Source organism: Dermatophagoides farinae, chromosome 1, assembly GCF_024713945.1.
Source record: "Dermatophagoides farinae isolate YC_2012a chromosome 1, ASM2471394v1, whole genome shotgun sequence".
In the NCBI taxonomy this organism is placed as follows: Eukaryota; Metazoa; Arthropoda; class Arachnida; order Sarcoptiformes; family Pyroglyphidae; genus Dermatophagoides; species Dermatophagoides farinae.
In genome coordinates, this window is record NC_134677.1 from 3802140 (window position 1) to 3818029 (window position 15890).

The window sequence follows — 15890 nt, forward strand, 5'->3', positions numbered from 1 at the left end:
GTAGTTTTTGTGTATATACAAGAGAAAAAAAATTGGATCGATTTATACCCCCTGTCCTTTACCACCGTTGTTCGTTTCCAAAATATACAAAAAATAGTTTACCAATTTTGTTGTGTGTGTGTGTGTGTGTGTTTGGATCCAATGAAGCTTTCGTTCTTAACATTTGGATACACAGAATTCATGTGTATGTGTGTATGAATGGTACCAATGATGAAGGGAATTTTTTTTTCTTTTTTCCTATTATTATATTCGACATATATGAGGGTATATAACATTCAAAGCTAATATATTGAATGACTGGGTTGGCTGATTTCAAATCGTCAATTTTGGATCAATGGCGTCAGTCTCGTCAACATACCTCTCTCTCTCTCTCTTTCTTTGCCTTATTCGTATTTGGCAATCTCATTTTTTCCCATTACGTGCCACATGTAACAGTTAACATAAACAGCAGAAGCAATAGACGAATGAGAGAAAAAAAAAGAAAATTCCGTCAATATTATCCAGTCAAGTAAGCAAGCAGTCAAAAAAAAAAAAATGCTATTATACAAGAATATTATAATTTTTTTTCTGAATTCTTCAATTATTGGTATGTTTTGGTTAGTAACCTTCAAAATATTCACCAATATCTGTTATACAGAGTAATACAATACCAAAAAAAAATTAATTGAATGAAAAAATAAAAGAATACAATACCAAGAAAAAAAACCTAGTATACATCACATTGAAATAAAAACAATAGCATACAAACACAATGAACCAATTGTGAACAAACGTACAAATGGGTAATATAAACAACAACCAAAATAATAATAATAATAATAATAATAATAATATCCTCAAGAATCGACAAATTTTTTCGGCATTATAGTACAATATATAAAAATTTCAAACGGTATAGTAATCATAATCGTTTGAAAAAAAGCTTTATTTGAACAATAAAGGAAAGTAAAAAAAAAATTGAATCTTTTATTTTATTTTATTTTATTTTTTGCCGTATCAATTAAATTACCAGAATTTTATGATACACACACACACACAATGTTAGGAGTCAAAGAAATGAAAAAAAATATTCTTATCAGAATTGTAAATAGAAACAATAGATGCATTGGATTTGTTTTATCCAATTTCCATTGAATATCCATTTGATAATCATAGTGGTAAAATAGTCATTTTTCTGTTTATTCACACAAAAACATATCCAGAGTGAGAGAAAGAGAGATGATTTGTATTGAAAAATATGATGCAACTATTCATATTAAAAATCTGTATTCCAACAACAACAACAAAAAACAAAATTCTCAAAAAACATCGGAAATTTTTCATCATCAAAAAAAACCGCCTTTTCATATCTTATCCAAATATGTGTCATCTATTCATTCAATTCAATTCATTCACAATTTTCTTGATTCAAGTCAATATTATTCTCAACAACAACAACAACAACAACAATAATAATAATGACAGCAACAAGAATGCTATGCTTTATGTTCATTGATAAAATAGATGAATAGATAAATGGATTCTCTGTGTATGTGCATTGTGTGTGTGAGTGAATAAAAATGAATTAAATGGATATGTGATTACAAAAACACACTACATACATATCATAAACACACACACACAAACACACTGAAATAGAGGAAGAGAGATTTGTTGTTGTTGTTTGTTCCTTCATGACATTTGAATGACAAAAAAAAATTGATGATTATGATGACGGTTATTACTAGAAAATCAGACAATAAATATTGTCTGAATAAGATTGTTGGAAATATACATCACCATCGCCATATATATAATGATGATGGCATAATGGGGAAAAAAAAGTTTTAGCTCTAAAGTAAAACGAATAGAAAGAGTTTGAATAAGAAAATCGAAATTTCCCGATGCACAAGAAAATATTTTCTTAAAAGTTATTCTAAAGTCAAATCAGATGATAGGACGAAATAGCTCTCCGAACAAAACATTCCAATTATTGAAAAACAATTAGTGAAAAAAAATTTCGTTAAAAACAAAGTAGAATTGAAAAGAATTTTTTTTTCTAGTATATTTCTTTACCGAAATAGAATCCTTATCCTTTTGAACAAGTTTTCACGGGACAAATTTTTTTTTTCTTGCATGATCATTTAATTTATTCTTCTTCATGTTTTTATTTATATTCTTGAAAAAACTTTTTTTTTTAGTGAACATTAGAAAGTAACAAAACGAAAATGAAAAAGACGTAGCGAAAAAAAAAATTCAACTAAACGGATAAATTATTTAAAATTATTAACAAATTCAAATCTTTTATTCTTTTTGGTTCTGTGTATATAAAAAAAACTGTGTGTGTTTGTGTGTCACATCTTGAAATTCATTGAAATTACATGAATAAGTTTGTTGGTGGGCAGGTTCTTAAGACCAATGAGATTATTAATATTAGATGAACAACAACATCATCTTCATCATATAAAGAATATATGTGTGTGAGTGTTTGTTTATTCATGTGTGTCATATATGTATGGCCTCATTTTTTGGATGAAAGATGACAATAAGAATAAGAAAAAAAATGAATGAAACTAAATACATTGAGAAAAAATACCCGGATTACAATACTATGTCTATGAAATAGCCTTAAGGAGAGAATCAGCAAATTCATGATGATAATAATGATGATGATGATAGGCCAATGTGAATTGGTTTTAAAGAATGAAAACTTTTACTTCAAAATGTATGGATGAGAATAAAAAACATTTAAAAGAATAATTTCAAAGAATCATAAAGAGAAAGAAATTCCAATAAAAACCCAAGAGAACATAAACATTCAAAATTCGCGTGAACCTCGGTTACAATTCATAGTTGGTAACAAATACAAACAAGAAAAAAATGTTGAAAACTTTGTTTGACAACCATTTAAAAAAAAAGTAAAGAGGAAACAAGCTCGAAATATAAAAACAAAAACAAAAAAAGTTCGTGTTCAGCCAAACCAAGATCAAACGAACCATTCATGGATGGAATATCCTATATGTTGCCCGTTGCCCAAGTGAAAGAGAATCGACATCGGGATGGAAGAATTTTTTTTTTATTTTCGTTTTTCGGTTCATTCATTTTTCTAACTATCCACGTTATATAATATAATCCAATCACTCGGGTAACTGCTGCTGTTGCTTGTTATTTGTAATTACGAATGATTATTATTATTATTATTATTAGAGAAAAGTAAAGAGAGAGAGAGAGAATAAACCTAGAATTCTGGTGGAATGGTTTTTTTGGGCAAGTTCAAAGACCAAAAATTTCATAAGAATCTCGTAGCTATCTCCAGCCAAGCGACAAAAAAAAGATACCCGAAAAGATGAAAAATAATTTCGTTTCGTTTTAGTTTCTCTTACTTTCTCGTTTTTCTCAAGCAGAGATCCTAATCTTGAATTTCACAGATAACAGAAAACGAGAAAGAGAGAAAGAAAAAACTGTTCATTGACAATGATCATCACATAATTTTCTTTGTTATTATTATACACATAGTCTTGATGATGAGGATGATGATGATGATAATTGTAACCATCCACTAACAGACGAACTAATAAAAAAAAAATAATTGCAAGAAACAAGGTCGATGATAAGGGCCAATATATTGGAAAATTCTATCTGAACAAGAAAGCCAACGATATAACTCTTGTCCTTCATAATAGACCAGAGAACTCATATAACGCCATTGATGCCATCATCATCAACATCGTCATTGTTGTCGTCATCATCATTTTGAAACAGTCAACAGCAGCAATACACATTGATCGAATGACAATAAAAAGATGGCCAAAAATGAATAGAACACACGTAAAGCTATAGTCTAGGCGGCTATAAGATTCATTCCATTATATTTTTTTTCACTGTAAAGAGAATCTTTGATTGTATTGGCTCTTTTTTCTGATATTCGTCATTGCATCATCAATGGTGTTTTTTTTTTCATAACTAGACATTCTTGTTTTTTTATCTGGTTTGGTTTGTAAAACATGCGCACACATTTATGATGATGCCGCTTCTGATATAATACCGAATACCAGTTCCATCTTTCGTTATCACTCTTGGGTTCCAAATATAATGCATAATACCCTCGCCGAATAAGCTAGCCATAGAATATGAACAAACTCAAACAACAAAAATTAATGGCTTTGAATCAATTTAAACCAACCAAATAAAAAAAACTTAACATAGACAGACAACAAGATAAAGATAATAGAAAGAGAGAGAGAGATACACATAGTGTTAGACATTATGTGAATATAGAAAGATACAGACACAGAATAAGCAAAAGCAACAAACAACTAATAACAACAACAAAGATGAGAACGGATAGAATTTTTTTTTTCACCAAGCAGTCCAGATTATATTCAACAACAACAGCGACAAAATAACGAAAGTTTAAAATGGAGACAAATAATATATAAAATAGAAGCTTCCAAAATAAAATTAAAAAAAACTTGTTTTTTTTGTCGAAAAATGGCAATCCAAAAAAAAGGATCAAATAGAAAAATTAGATGCAAAAAAAATAAACACACTCACATCAAGAGAAAAGATCATCAGAATTCAAAACTATTGTGTCAGATTTGAATTGTGAGTGCAGAAAAAAAACCCAAGGGTGCATGCATATTTTAAAACCAGGGCCCGACCAAAACATTCAATGTGGTAACATTATTATTTGGGCATCCATTCTTTCCAAAACCATTTGAACCAACGATGATGATAATGAAGCATTATGGGGAGGGAAAAAAAAGCCAAGTTAGAAAAAAAAAATTTTGGACAAGAATGTGTCAGTCAGACATTTTGACTATATGGTCTGACTAAATGTAAGAATATTTTGTTTTTTCTATCATTATTTGTTAGACACTAGGATTAGAGAATTCAACACAGACGTACATACATGCACAAAAAGGCAGTGAGGGAAAAACGAAATGAATATGAATAAGAATTCTTTTTTTTTGCAAATAAAAGTTACATCATCATCATTGTCAGAAGAAAAAATGGTTTTTCTTGTTTTATTAGTTGGAATTATATAACAAAACAACAATGAACCTGTCTGTCTGCCTATCTGTTCCAAACCAATGATGATGATGATTTGAACACGGAATTCAAATGCTTGTTGTCTTTTTCTCAACCAAAAGTAATAATAATAATAATAATAAATATATTGGAACATCAAAATGTGACAAATATAAAAGAAAAATAATAACGTAATAAATTCTCTTTAGAATAAAAAAAAAATAAATAAAAAAAAAACAAGAATCGATTCTTCAAATTTAGTATGTGAGACCTGATTGGTATTGACGACTACTATTATTATTGTTAGTTTGAATGTTATATAAGAATTAAATCAATAATAACGATTATTATGACTGTAAATTAATGATAATGATAAGATTATTTGTCAAACTATCTATCTGTCTAGCTTCCTTTAATAATATTTACCTCTCTTGTTGTTGTTGTTGTTGTTGCTGCTGCTGTTGTCAAAGATTTTGTTTCATTTCTTCAAGTCATTTCAAACAACAATAACGACAAAATAAAATAAATAAATAAATGAATGAATGGTGACATTCTTAAATATCAGGAAACTTACTTTACTTTCTTATTATTATTCTTCTTTTTCATCAAATTCAATTCGTTTTTCATTTGTCGTTTTTCTCTTTCCGATGCATTTTCCAGAAGAGTGTGTGTGTGTGTGTGTGTGATAGAGAAAAACAAACTAAACAAAACAAAATTATAGAAAAAGAGACAAAGCAACGACAAATTTTTCCTCTCTATTTATGTGTGTGTGTTTGTGTGTATGATTTCAAGTGTATGAAAAACAATCTATTGAACGTTCGGTCAGAATGTGATATACACAAACACACCCATAACACTTGGAACCCTCAGGATAGAGAATGAGAAAGAAAGGGGCACTATGTATGAGAACAAAAGAATTTTAGCTTCATTGTACAGTGTTTGTGTGTGTGCGACCAATTCAATATAAATGAAAACTGAGATATTATTGAACGAATTGAGGCATAATATTATTTTGTTTTTTGTTTTTTATTTGGTGAAAATTACAATTTCAAAAAACCAACTAAATACAATAGATAGATAGGACAATGGCTTGTTGTGGATGTCCTCATTCAATTTCAATACATCAAATTCACATACACAAACACAGACACAATTAAACAAACATTCTGTAAATTTCCAGAGGTAAAGCTTACATTTATTTTTATTTTTTTTTGTTGTTGTCGACTAATAGAATATAGAACAGCAAAGTGACAATATTGCCCCTAGTGGATCTTTTTTTTCTATTTTCTTTGTCATCATCATTGATTTTTTTGCCCTTTCTCGCCAAATTGGAGTTGGAAAACAAAAACAAAAAAAATTGAAAAGAGTCTAGGAACACACAGCCTGTAAATTGACATTTTGGACTTTTAAAATAAAATTCTAATGATGTAAAAAACGAACAAACGCTAACCACCCTTTTAGCACTGGCATATGGCATTATGAGAAGAAGAAAAAACATCTTTTTAGGATGTATTATAGAATCAAACAAGAGCACATCATCATCATTATCATCATAATAAAATCAATCAAATGCTGATGTTAAGAATAAGAGGGAAAAACATTCGATAAAAAATGGTTCAAATCAACGAAATCAGTTATCCGAACAACAAAATAAAAAAATTCTGGTCATGATTGTTAATTATGTTTTTATGTAAAACTGGACGTCATATCACATGCACCAAAACACAACACAGTAAACGAATAGGACAAATGAAAATGGAAAAAAAAAAAAAAATCTCTAAACCAGAATTTCTATTTTTTTTTTTTTTTTTTTTTTTGGTTTAAAAAAAATGCCCACAACAAACAAGCATGCAGAGCGAGATTCTTTCAAATTCATTTCTCTATTCATAATGTATGATAATAATGAAAATAATAATGAAAAATGAAAATTAATTTTCAACTTTCACACACAGACACACACACACGGCATTCGTTTCGTTTTTTTTTCTTCTTTTGGTATTTTTTCTGCACATGGTTATATTCAAATTGGTATGAATGGAAAAAAACTTTTGAATCGTGAAAATAATGCTATATTCTTGTACTTAAACACACACACACACACATACAATACTTTCATAAAATTCTCAAAAGGAATCACACATACAAACTGAGCCGCATGGATTCTATTATTACAGGAAAGAGAGAGAGAGAGAGAGAGAGAGAGAGAGAGAGGTTGACAGATGTCATCATACATATACAAAAACATTTACCAGTACAAAAGAATTTATTCGTCGAATCAAAATGAATTTATTGTTGAAAATGGAAATGATGATGATGATGATGACGAAATACAGTGTGAAGCAACAAAAAAAACGGCCATAACGAATCGTATTTTTTAATTAAAAAAATTACTATCTTTATTGTTTGTTACAGGAAAACATAAGCATCGCTATTTTTTTTTTACAGGCGTCAGCAAATCAACTTGAAATACTAACAAAAAATTTTTTTTTCACATATACAATCATTAACGATGAATTCTATATATATAATTGATAACGACTAATGTGTAATGAACGAAGAGAGAAAAATTTCATTCGATTCTGATTGGATACAAATTAAAAATAACAGTATTACAAAAATGCCATACATATGTATTGTTATTGTCAATATACATTCACATACTATCAATCAGGTCTCAAATCCAATCATCTTCATCGGTGCCAGCAAGGTTGCGACATTTGGTAACAAGAAAAAGTTAGAATTAAAAGGAAATCAAATATTTTTTTTTGTTTGCTTCAATCACCGACAATCGAATCATATCGTGATGATTCGATGCTGGCAAATAGTTTACCACCATATGGTGAGAATCAATGAATGAATTGGAAATCTGTGTATTGTGATTTACCTTGAAGATAATGATGATCAAAAGAAAAGCAAGAAAACCGTTAAATTTTGCCAACTGTTATAAATTAATAATTGGAATTGACTATTGAAAGCAATGGCAAAGTTTTTTGCACTTTGATTGTATACAATACAATATTGCGTTCATTAAAAGAAAAAGTTACGAATACAATTCGATATGTTTTTCAATTCTTTTTGTCATCATATATGATTTTATTGAATATATATTATGATTCATAGAATTTGTGTCAAATCAAATAACCGGATTGGAATATTGAAACTTGAATTTGATCAATGTAGTAATGGTCTAGTGAACATTTATTTTCAATGATATTTTAATGGAACAAGAAAAGTTATTCCAAGATTGACTGTAACAATATTTTCAATAAAGTAAAACAAATTAATAAGGCATTTATTGTTAACATCAAAATAAAAATTCCTTAAAAACTTTTAATATTGTGTAATGAATCGAATCTGTCCACTTGAATGAATTTCGATGGCGATAAAAATCCTTTTTAAAGTTTAGATCAATCATCATCATTGGTCGTCATGTATGCAGGGAAAAGAAGGTGGCCATGATCATATTTCAAAAATCTGAAATATAATAAAAAAAAAATTTTCATCTTGATTCTTGATTTTTCTACTTAGTTGAATGAAAAACTTCTTGGCATTCTTGTGTGTGTGTGTGTGTATGTAATGTATAGCGGTATTCAGGTTCACAATCGTAACGACCTCGAACAAAAATGGTGATAACAAGAAAGTTGTTATCGGTCGATATGAAGCTTCGATTGTTGTTTGTTGTAAGTCCAATCGTTTTATGATTCATGACCATGTATTTTCCACCTGGTCTTGGCCAATTTGATGGTTTCCATCCCAAAAATGTTTGGAGGAAATGGAAATAAAATTTCTCTTTTACGATGTCCTTTACAGGACACATTACATGTATGTGTTTTTTGTTTTGTAATTTTCATCAAATTTTGAACACTCAGCATCACTGATACTTGGATTTTATTTTTTTATGATGATGCTACATAATATGAAAATTCTGAACTGATTTTTTCTCTTTGGGTTCGCAGTTTGCAATATTTTTTTTCTCTCTCTTGTGTTTGTTTGATCAGATTTTGATCGATTTTTATCGTTGTCAGCAAAATTTTTTTTTCACTCTCATTATTTGTGTTATGGGTGTGTCTTCTGGTTGAATTGAATGGCCTAAAATTTTTCTCTAAAAAAAATATTCATTGGAATTTTATATTATCTTGTAATATTTAACATTTTGTTTTTTATTTGATTTGTTTTTGAATTTCCTGTCAAATTCAAAATCTTAAAGAAAAATGATGATGATGATAATATAAATGTGAAAAAACTGGCTAACCGAAAGGCGTCAAAATTCCATGTCATTTGTGTACGGGCAAAATAAACTTCGAATTTAATGTTTTTCTTTTTTTTACTCGTTTTTTTTTCGTTAACAATATTCGAAAATTTATAGAATTTCATTGTTCGACTATTATAATAATGACAACAATGTGTATTGGTACCATTATTTGGCATCATTTTGACATTTTTTTTCTAAATTTTGAAACATTTCATTTTTTCGAATACTTTGCCTCATAACCGTTATATTTTTTTGTGAGTAATATTAATATTATGACTAGTTATATTTATGGAAAAATCCTTTTTTTTCTCAGTAGTATAACAAGCAGGAAAAAGAAGCAGTCAATTTAGTGAAATAAAACTTGTGATTCCATTTTTTTCTCCATCATTGGTGTTGCTGCATTGCATTGTTGTCTTTCGTTCTCTCCGGAATACATCGGCATGTCTGGCATAAAAATGTTTTCAATGCTGACGACTACTACATGGGCGGTAATTTTAATGGCCTCGTTATGGTTCTGGTCTGGTCCATTTCGTTGTTATTGTTATTCGGCCAAATACGACAATAATAACGATCAAGATTTAAATATCTATCATCATGATGAAAAAGATGTAAGAATAAAAAGTGCCGTTATTTCAAAATGGTCGGATGTTCAAAAGATTGTTTCGAGTCAAGCATTTCAAAATGATGATGACCGTATTGAGATTAACATTTTCCTATTGATATTGAATCCTAATGCCAGAAACCATCATCATCAACAAAAACGGATGTCAAAACATCGAAATAGCAAAAAAAGGAAACTTGGTGGCCATGATCATCATCATCAAAATGATGATGATAATAATAATGATAAGTATCAAAAGCAATATAGTGATGAACAAAAAGAAATCATCACACAGTTTCAATATTCGGCCACACATTTCCATTCGGTTACCTCCAAATATAATTTGATCAAGGATAATGATGTTGGACAGAAAAAAATTTTTCGTTTTATCATAATCGATAATGATGATGATGATGAAAATGGTCTACAAAAACAACATAAAAAGATGCTCAATTATTTACGTCAACATTCAACTATTAATGAACGAACAATCATTGATCAATGGCAACGTGAACGTGATCCTTTCATGTTGGTAAAATTGTCTAATCACCATCATGTTCAAATAATGAAAAACTATGTTCATCCACATGCAATTATGATGGTATTCTGGTATGGAAAGGTGTGTCGGCTTCCATTGCTAAAGTATTCTGAAACAAGCCAAAATCAAATATCCGATATGATCAATATGACAATCCTTTTTGTTTCGATGATATCGTTAATTTTTGGTCAACGAAAAAATTTACCATACCTTCAACAATTAACGTCGTTGCCCGCTTTATTATATCCGATTGGTTTTGTTTGGAATCAAATTCATGGTAGTTCAAGTAACGGTGGACAATCACATTCATCATTTTTATCGATCATTCAGTTTAGTCCTCGTTCTAATGGACAATTTTTATCGGAAAGCTTATTTATAATGGCAGCCAATTTTACTTTTTCATATTGCCTTTATATGTGTACTGATTGGTTTTCGAATCCAATTGAAAAATTGAAACCTGATGCATCAAACAAATTCAATAGTGGAAAAGTTATTGGACATAACAGTAAAAATAAAAAAAGCCTTATAACTTATTTGATCATTATAATGGCTATATCTTTTTGGATTGTCAATTCTGTTTTCAAAATGAAATTAGGACAATAAATAGGATATATAATACGAACACTCGGTAATCCTTGAAGGATAATTGAATTTTTTTCAACACAATTTATATATTTCATACAAGAAAATAAATTATTAAAAGTTTTTTTTTCAATATGATGATAAATGTTATTGTTGAATTCGTCATTTAGTAACTCAAAATATTGATGACTATGATGAAATGATTAATTTTACAATATAAAACCTAAAGCTTTCACTAGATATTTATGTTTAAAAAATGACATATTTAAGACAATTTTTTACAAAAACATAATTGTCGTGCGGGCACCACCACCATTCGAGTCGATAAAAATCAATAATTTGGAAAAAAAATCCTATGGTTAAAACAAACGAAATCAAATTCGATATTCTCGATTTTTTTCACTCTTTCTTTCTTTTTAGATTCATTTATTTGAATAATACAAACACACACATACACACCCATGCAAATCTTTATGAGGAAATTCGTGATATGCATCCCATTTCAATCATTGAATTTTTTTTCCTTTTTTTTCCCGTTTTATTCTTGTTTTCCATTATACTTTATCATTTTATCAAACATTTTCAGATGATGATGAAGATGAAATTTATTAAATTGTGTTTAGTGTGTGTGTGTGTGTGTGTTCGTGTTTATGTGTACAAACAAGAAAACTTTGAAATCAAATTTTTAAAATGCTGATCAAAAGAACGGAAACGACAATTTTTTCTAACAATGAAAAAGAGAAAGAAAAAAAATCAATATTATTGATTGACATTTTTCTGTTTGAAGTGTGATTGTTATTCTTACGTTGAAGATTCTATAGAATTCAAGAGCTAAAGAAGAAAAGCATACGAAAATCACTTTTTATTTCATTCCATTTTATTTTATAAGTAATTGTTGACATTTATGAAAAAAACCTGCATTAATTTTCTTTTGATTTTTTTTTCTTACATCCAACATGAAGCAGTAAATATTTCCTGAACAAACAAACGAATAATGGCCATAAATTGAATTTATTAAAAAAAAAAAAAAAATTTCCATCATTTGAAAAATTCAATTTCTGGACATCCAAAAGGTGAATGAATCTGATTCTTACTATTTTATCTTTCATAAGTTTTATTGGAATTTATAGTTGAAATGGATATTTTGTATGGCCATTTTTTTCGAATATATAAACGGTGATATCAAAATAAAACAAAAACAAAAAAAATGATGATGATGATGATTATCATTATTATTGTTTTGGCTTATAAATTCTTGATCCATGATGATGTTTATGATATTAATGATGATGCTTGATGGTTGCCTTTTAGAATAATAATAATAATAACTGAAAAACTTATTATCGCCGCGTAAATATAAGAAGAAGGATATTTGGTACACTATAGTCTTGTTTTCGATGAAAAAAAATAACATTCAATGTGTATGTATAGTTCCAAAGTTTTCGCGTGAACAGAATATAACGATCATTATCCTAAGGAAATATAAATGCATGTGTATGTGTCTCTTGGATTTTTTTTTTCTTCTTTTTTGCTTTCTTGGTTGTTGCTATGTTTGCTTATTATTAGCATCACAACAACGTTGAGAATAGATTAAACTAAATGGTCCCCAAAGTGAAACACATTGTACATATATGCATGCCTGAATGCCTGATTGGTTGGTTGGCTTGCTGACTGGCTAGACCCCTCAATCTAAAATCTTTTCAATTGCCGAATATATTCAATTCCTTTATTTCTGTCCTTAGACTAACTTTGATATATATAAGTTCGTCAAACATTCATTCACATTGGCATTTTTGTTGTTGTTGTTGTTGCTGTTATTGTTAGTATGAACAAATCAATATTCGTTTCGATTCGTTGTGATTTCATAATGTCATATCAATCTATTTGATATTTTTGGGTTTTTTCCTAAATTTGAACTCGATGATGATGGTAAAGATCTCTTGACAAAAAAATACAGTTTCAATAATGAAACAGTATTTTTTGTGTCTGTTTGTTATTCTGTGTGTTTTTTGTGTAATATAGATTGGTCAACATATCGAAAGAGAATAGTGAATTTCATTTTCTTCTTTTAGTACTTGAGTTTGAATTTGTTATCATCTGCTTCATCATTGTATTAGTAATTGTCATATGAAAATTTCCCAATATCTTTTTTTTTCTTATTCTTAGCTTTCTGTGTGATTACAAATTGTGGCCACTTGGCCCAAAGAATCACACAATTGATACCTTTGGGTAGAATCTTTGAGCTAGAATCTAATGTTGATCAATATAGAGAATTTTTTTTTTGCCTTTTATCATTCGATATTGTTGCTCATGTTATTATTATTATTTAGAAGCGCATCATTAATTCAATTGAATTCAATTTAGTTTCCATTCACTTTTTTTTCGATTTTCAATTCGTATGTGTATAATGGTGTGTTTGTTATTATTAGATTTTCTGATTTTTTTTCATTCCAGTAGAGAGAAAAAGAAAGAAAAGCTCAAAGAATTTTTTTTCTCTCTCTTTCTTTACCTTTTGCATTTACTTTGATTTTGATTTTAACAATTCGTCATTTCGACACACACACACACACACTTGCATTCGTAATCAAAGAAAGAGAAAAAGAAGAGGAAGAAGAATAAATTGAAATCTCTACACCATGGTGATGATAATTTTTTTTCTTCTGATCCGATTTTCTCTTTATTCTATGATCATTTTATTCATTTTTTTTTTCTCTAATACTGGTTGGTCGATCGGTCGGTTGCTAGCGTGTAAGTAATATGTGTTGAGCAAGTGTTTTGCCTCTCTCTCTCTCTATTTCTCTCATTTCCCCATTATTATAAAATGGATCCATTGAAATTGAATTCTGATTTGGATTTTTTTATTCTCCTTTTACTTGTTCGTTCATTTTTTTTAGTTCATGATATTCGTCGCCAACGAATAATATATGAAGCGCCGAAGAATGAAATCAATGGATCGAATATCTATGCACAGCCATAATATCCAGTCAAATAAAAGAATTGGAATGAATGTTTTTGTTGTTGTTGTTGTTGTTGGTTATAATGAAATTTAAATTTTCAAATGACAACAACCAACATTATGACACAGTATACTAGCTGACAATCTGTATGTTTATATGGAAATGGTTAAAATTACGCGATTAATAAATTGAATTCGCCGTTTCGGATTATTATTATTATTATTCTGTTGAATGTTGATTTGGTAATTTTTTTTCGAGTTCCTCAATTGTACACATGGTTACAGAAAATTTCATTCACCATGGCAGAAAATTGGCTTGGAATTTTTTTTTCTGCATTCAACACACACACACACACACATATACACACATTCTTTCTCTTTTTAATCCTGTTTTCCAAGTATCAACTTTTTTTTTCAATCATAATGATGATGATGATGATAATGATGGCCATACTTTAACTTTTAATGTCATTCGATTTATTATCATTTGTGGTCGGTCGGTACTATTATTTATGTTTAAATGTATATATCTCGACGGTTCGTTTTGAAATCCTACACACACACACACATGAAGTTTGAATATGAATTTTAGAAAAAAAATGAAATTTGTTTAATATGTAAAGGATTTCCATATTTTCTTCCGCTTTCTAGAATAATGGTCGTTTTGAAAGTGAAACTGATGATGATCATGAATATAGAAAACAGCTATTTATTATCCATTTTATAAAAAAAAAATCCAATTCCATTTCGTTCCACTATTTTGTGGTGGTGTTGTTGTTGGTGGGGTTTTGCTTAATTTTTTGCTTTTACTTTTGCTTTGCTCCTTCTGTTTGTTTGAACAGGGCCACTCATTTATTTTGTGCTTCTTTTAGATTAACTAATAAGTAATTCCGATTCCTTAATTTCAAAAAACTGGGCTATGTTTATCTTACTCTCTTTCTTTCTCGTTTCATTTTCATTGCTTTACAAAAATTCAAATTCCGGGAAAAAGCAAGAATTGAAACTAAAATTAAAGTTCATCGAAAATAAAATTTCTGTTTTTCTCTCGTATCCGATGAAATTAAGTATAGATAAGAAAATTTTCTCTGCTATTCATTTGTGATATGATTTTTTATGAAATGAAATGAATGAGTTTTTTTCAAGATTATTGAAGCAAAAAAAAACGAAGAAAAAAGCAAAACTCTACCAACTCCAGTAGTAGAAATAGAATTACTAGAAATATATAAATTCCTAAATCTGGTTTGACTGATATGAATGGAATTTAACACTATCAAGAATATTAGACAACAACGAATAAATCTGCTTTTTGCTTTGCGATGAGGTGAGATTAGACAACAACAACAACAACAAAAAATGTAATGCTACAAAATGTATAGCACCATAGGGTCGTATGATATAAATAATCAAATTATCCTGCCCTTCTTCATCATCCTAATCAAGGTTGTCATTTGTCGTCGTTGTAGTTGTCATGACACATCATAAAACATTTGTTTCACGATTTGTTAGCTACAACTCTGGTAGTAGAACTAGAAAATAATTCTAGTCAGAATTTCAACGAAAACATTAGATTGAAAGAAAAAAAGTCCATACATAATTCAATTTAGTCAAATTTTTTTTTGTTTTGTTCATATATCCCATCTTTGGATCCAATGATTTGCCCAAATATCTGATTCAATCGAGCAAAAGAGAAAGATGTTTAGATAAATAATAATAATGATGATGATGATAATGATAATAATGATAAATATTTGAATTTTAAATTATTAATATTTTTTTCTGGAAAAAACATCCACGCCAAATTATGTTGAATTCTGATTTTCATATTATACCTCAATAAACGAACTAACGTCACCAAATCATACTATACTGTAGATGTGTATTGAATGTGTATGGATAGAACATTCTGATGAGAAATGCATCATTTTTCAATCTCTTTTCATATGGTCCTGAA

The 15890-nt window shown here is 28.8% G+C and overlaps 1 protein-coding gene across 2 annotated transcripts; it reads left to right on the forward strand.

Moving 5' to 3' along the window:
- The first annotated feature begins 9406 nt into the window (after nt 1-9406).
- LOC124491876 (uncharacterized) lies at nt 9407-11019 on the forward strand. 2 transcript variants are annotated; one of them, XM_047054591.2, is made up of 2 exons: nt 9407-9516; nt 9579-11019. In XM_047054591.2, exon 2 carries the CDS (start codon nt 9703-9705, stop codon nt 11002-11004), a length of 1302 nt encoding a protein of 433 aa, XP_046910547.2. In that variant the 5' UTR covers nt 9407-9516; nt 9579-9702; the 3' UTR covers nt 11005-11019. The 2 variants fall into 2 exon arrangements, with proteins under 2 accessions (XP_046910547.2, XP_046910548.2); XM_047054592.2 differs by having other exon boundaries at nt 9432-9516; nt 9576-11019.
- Nucleotides 11020-15890: the final 4871 nt, after the last annotated feature.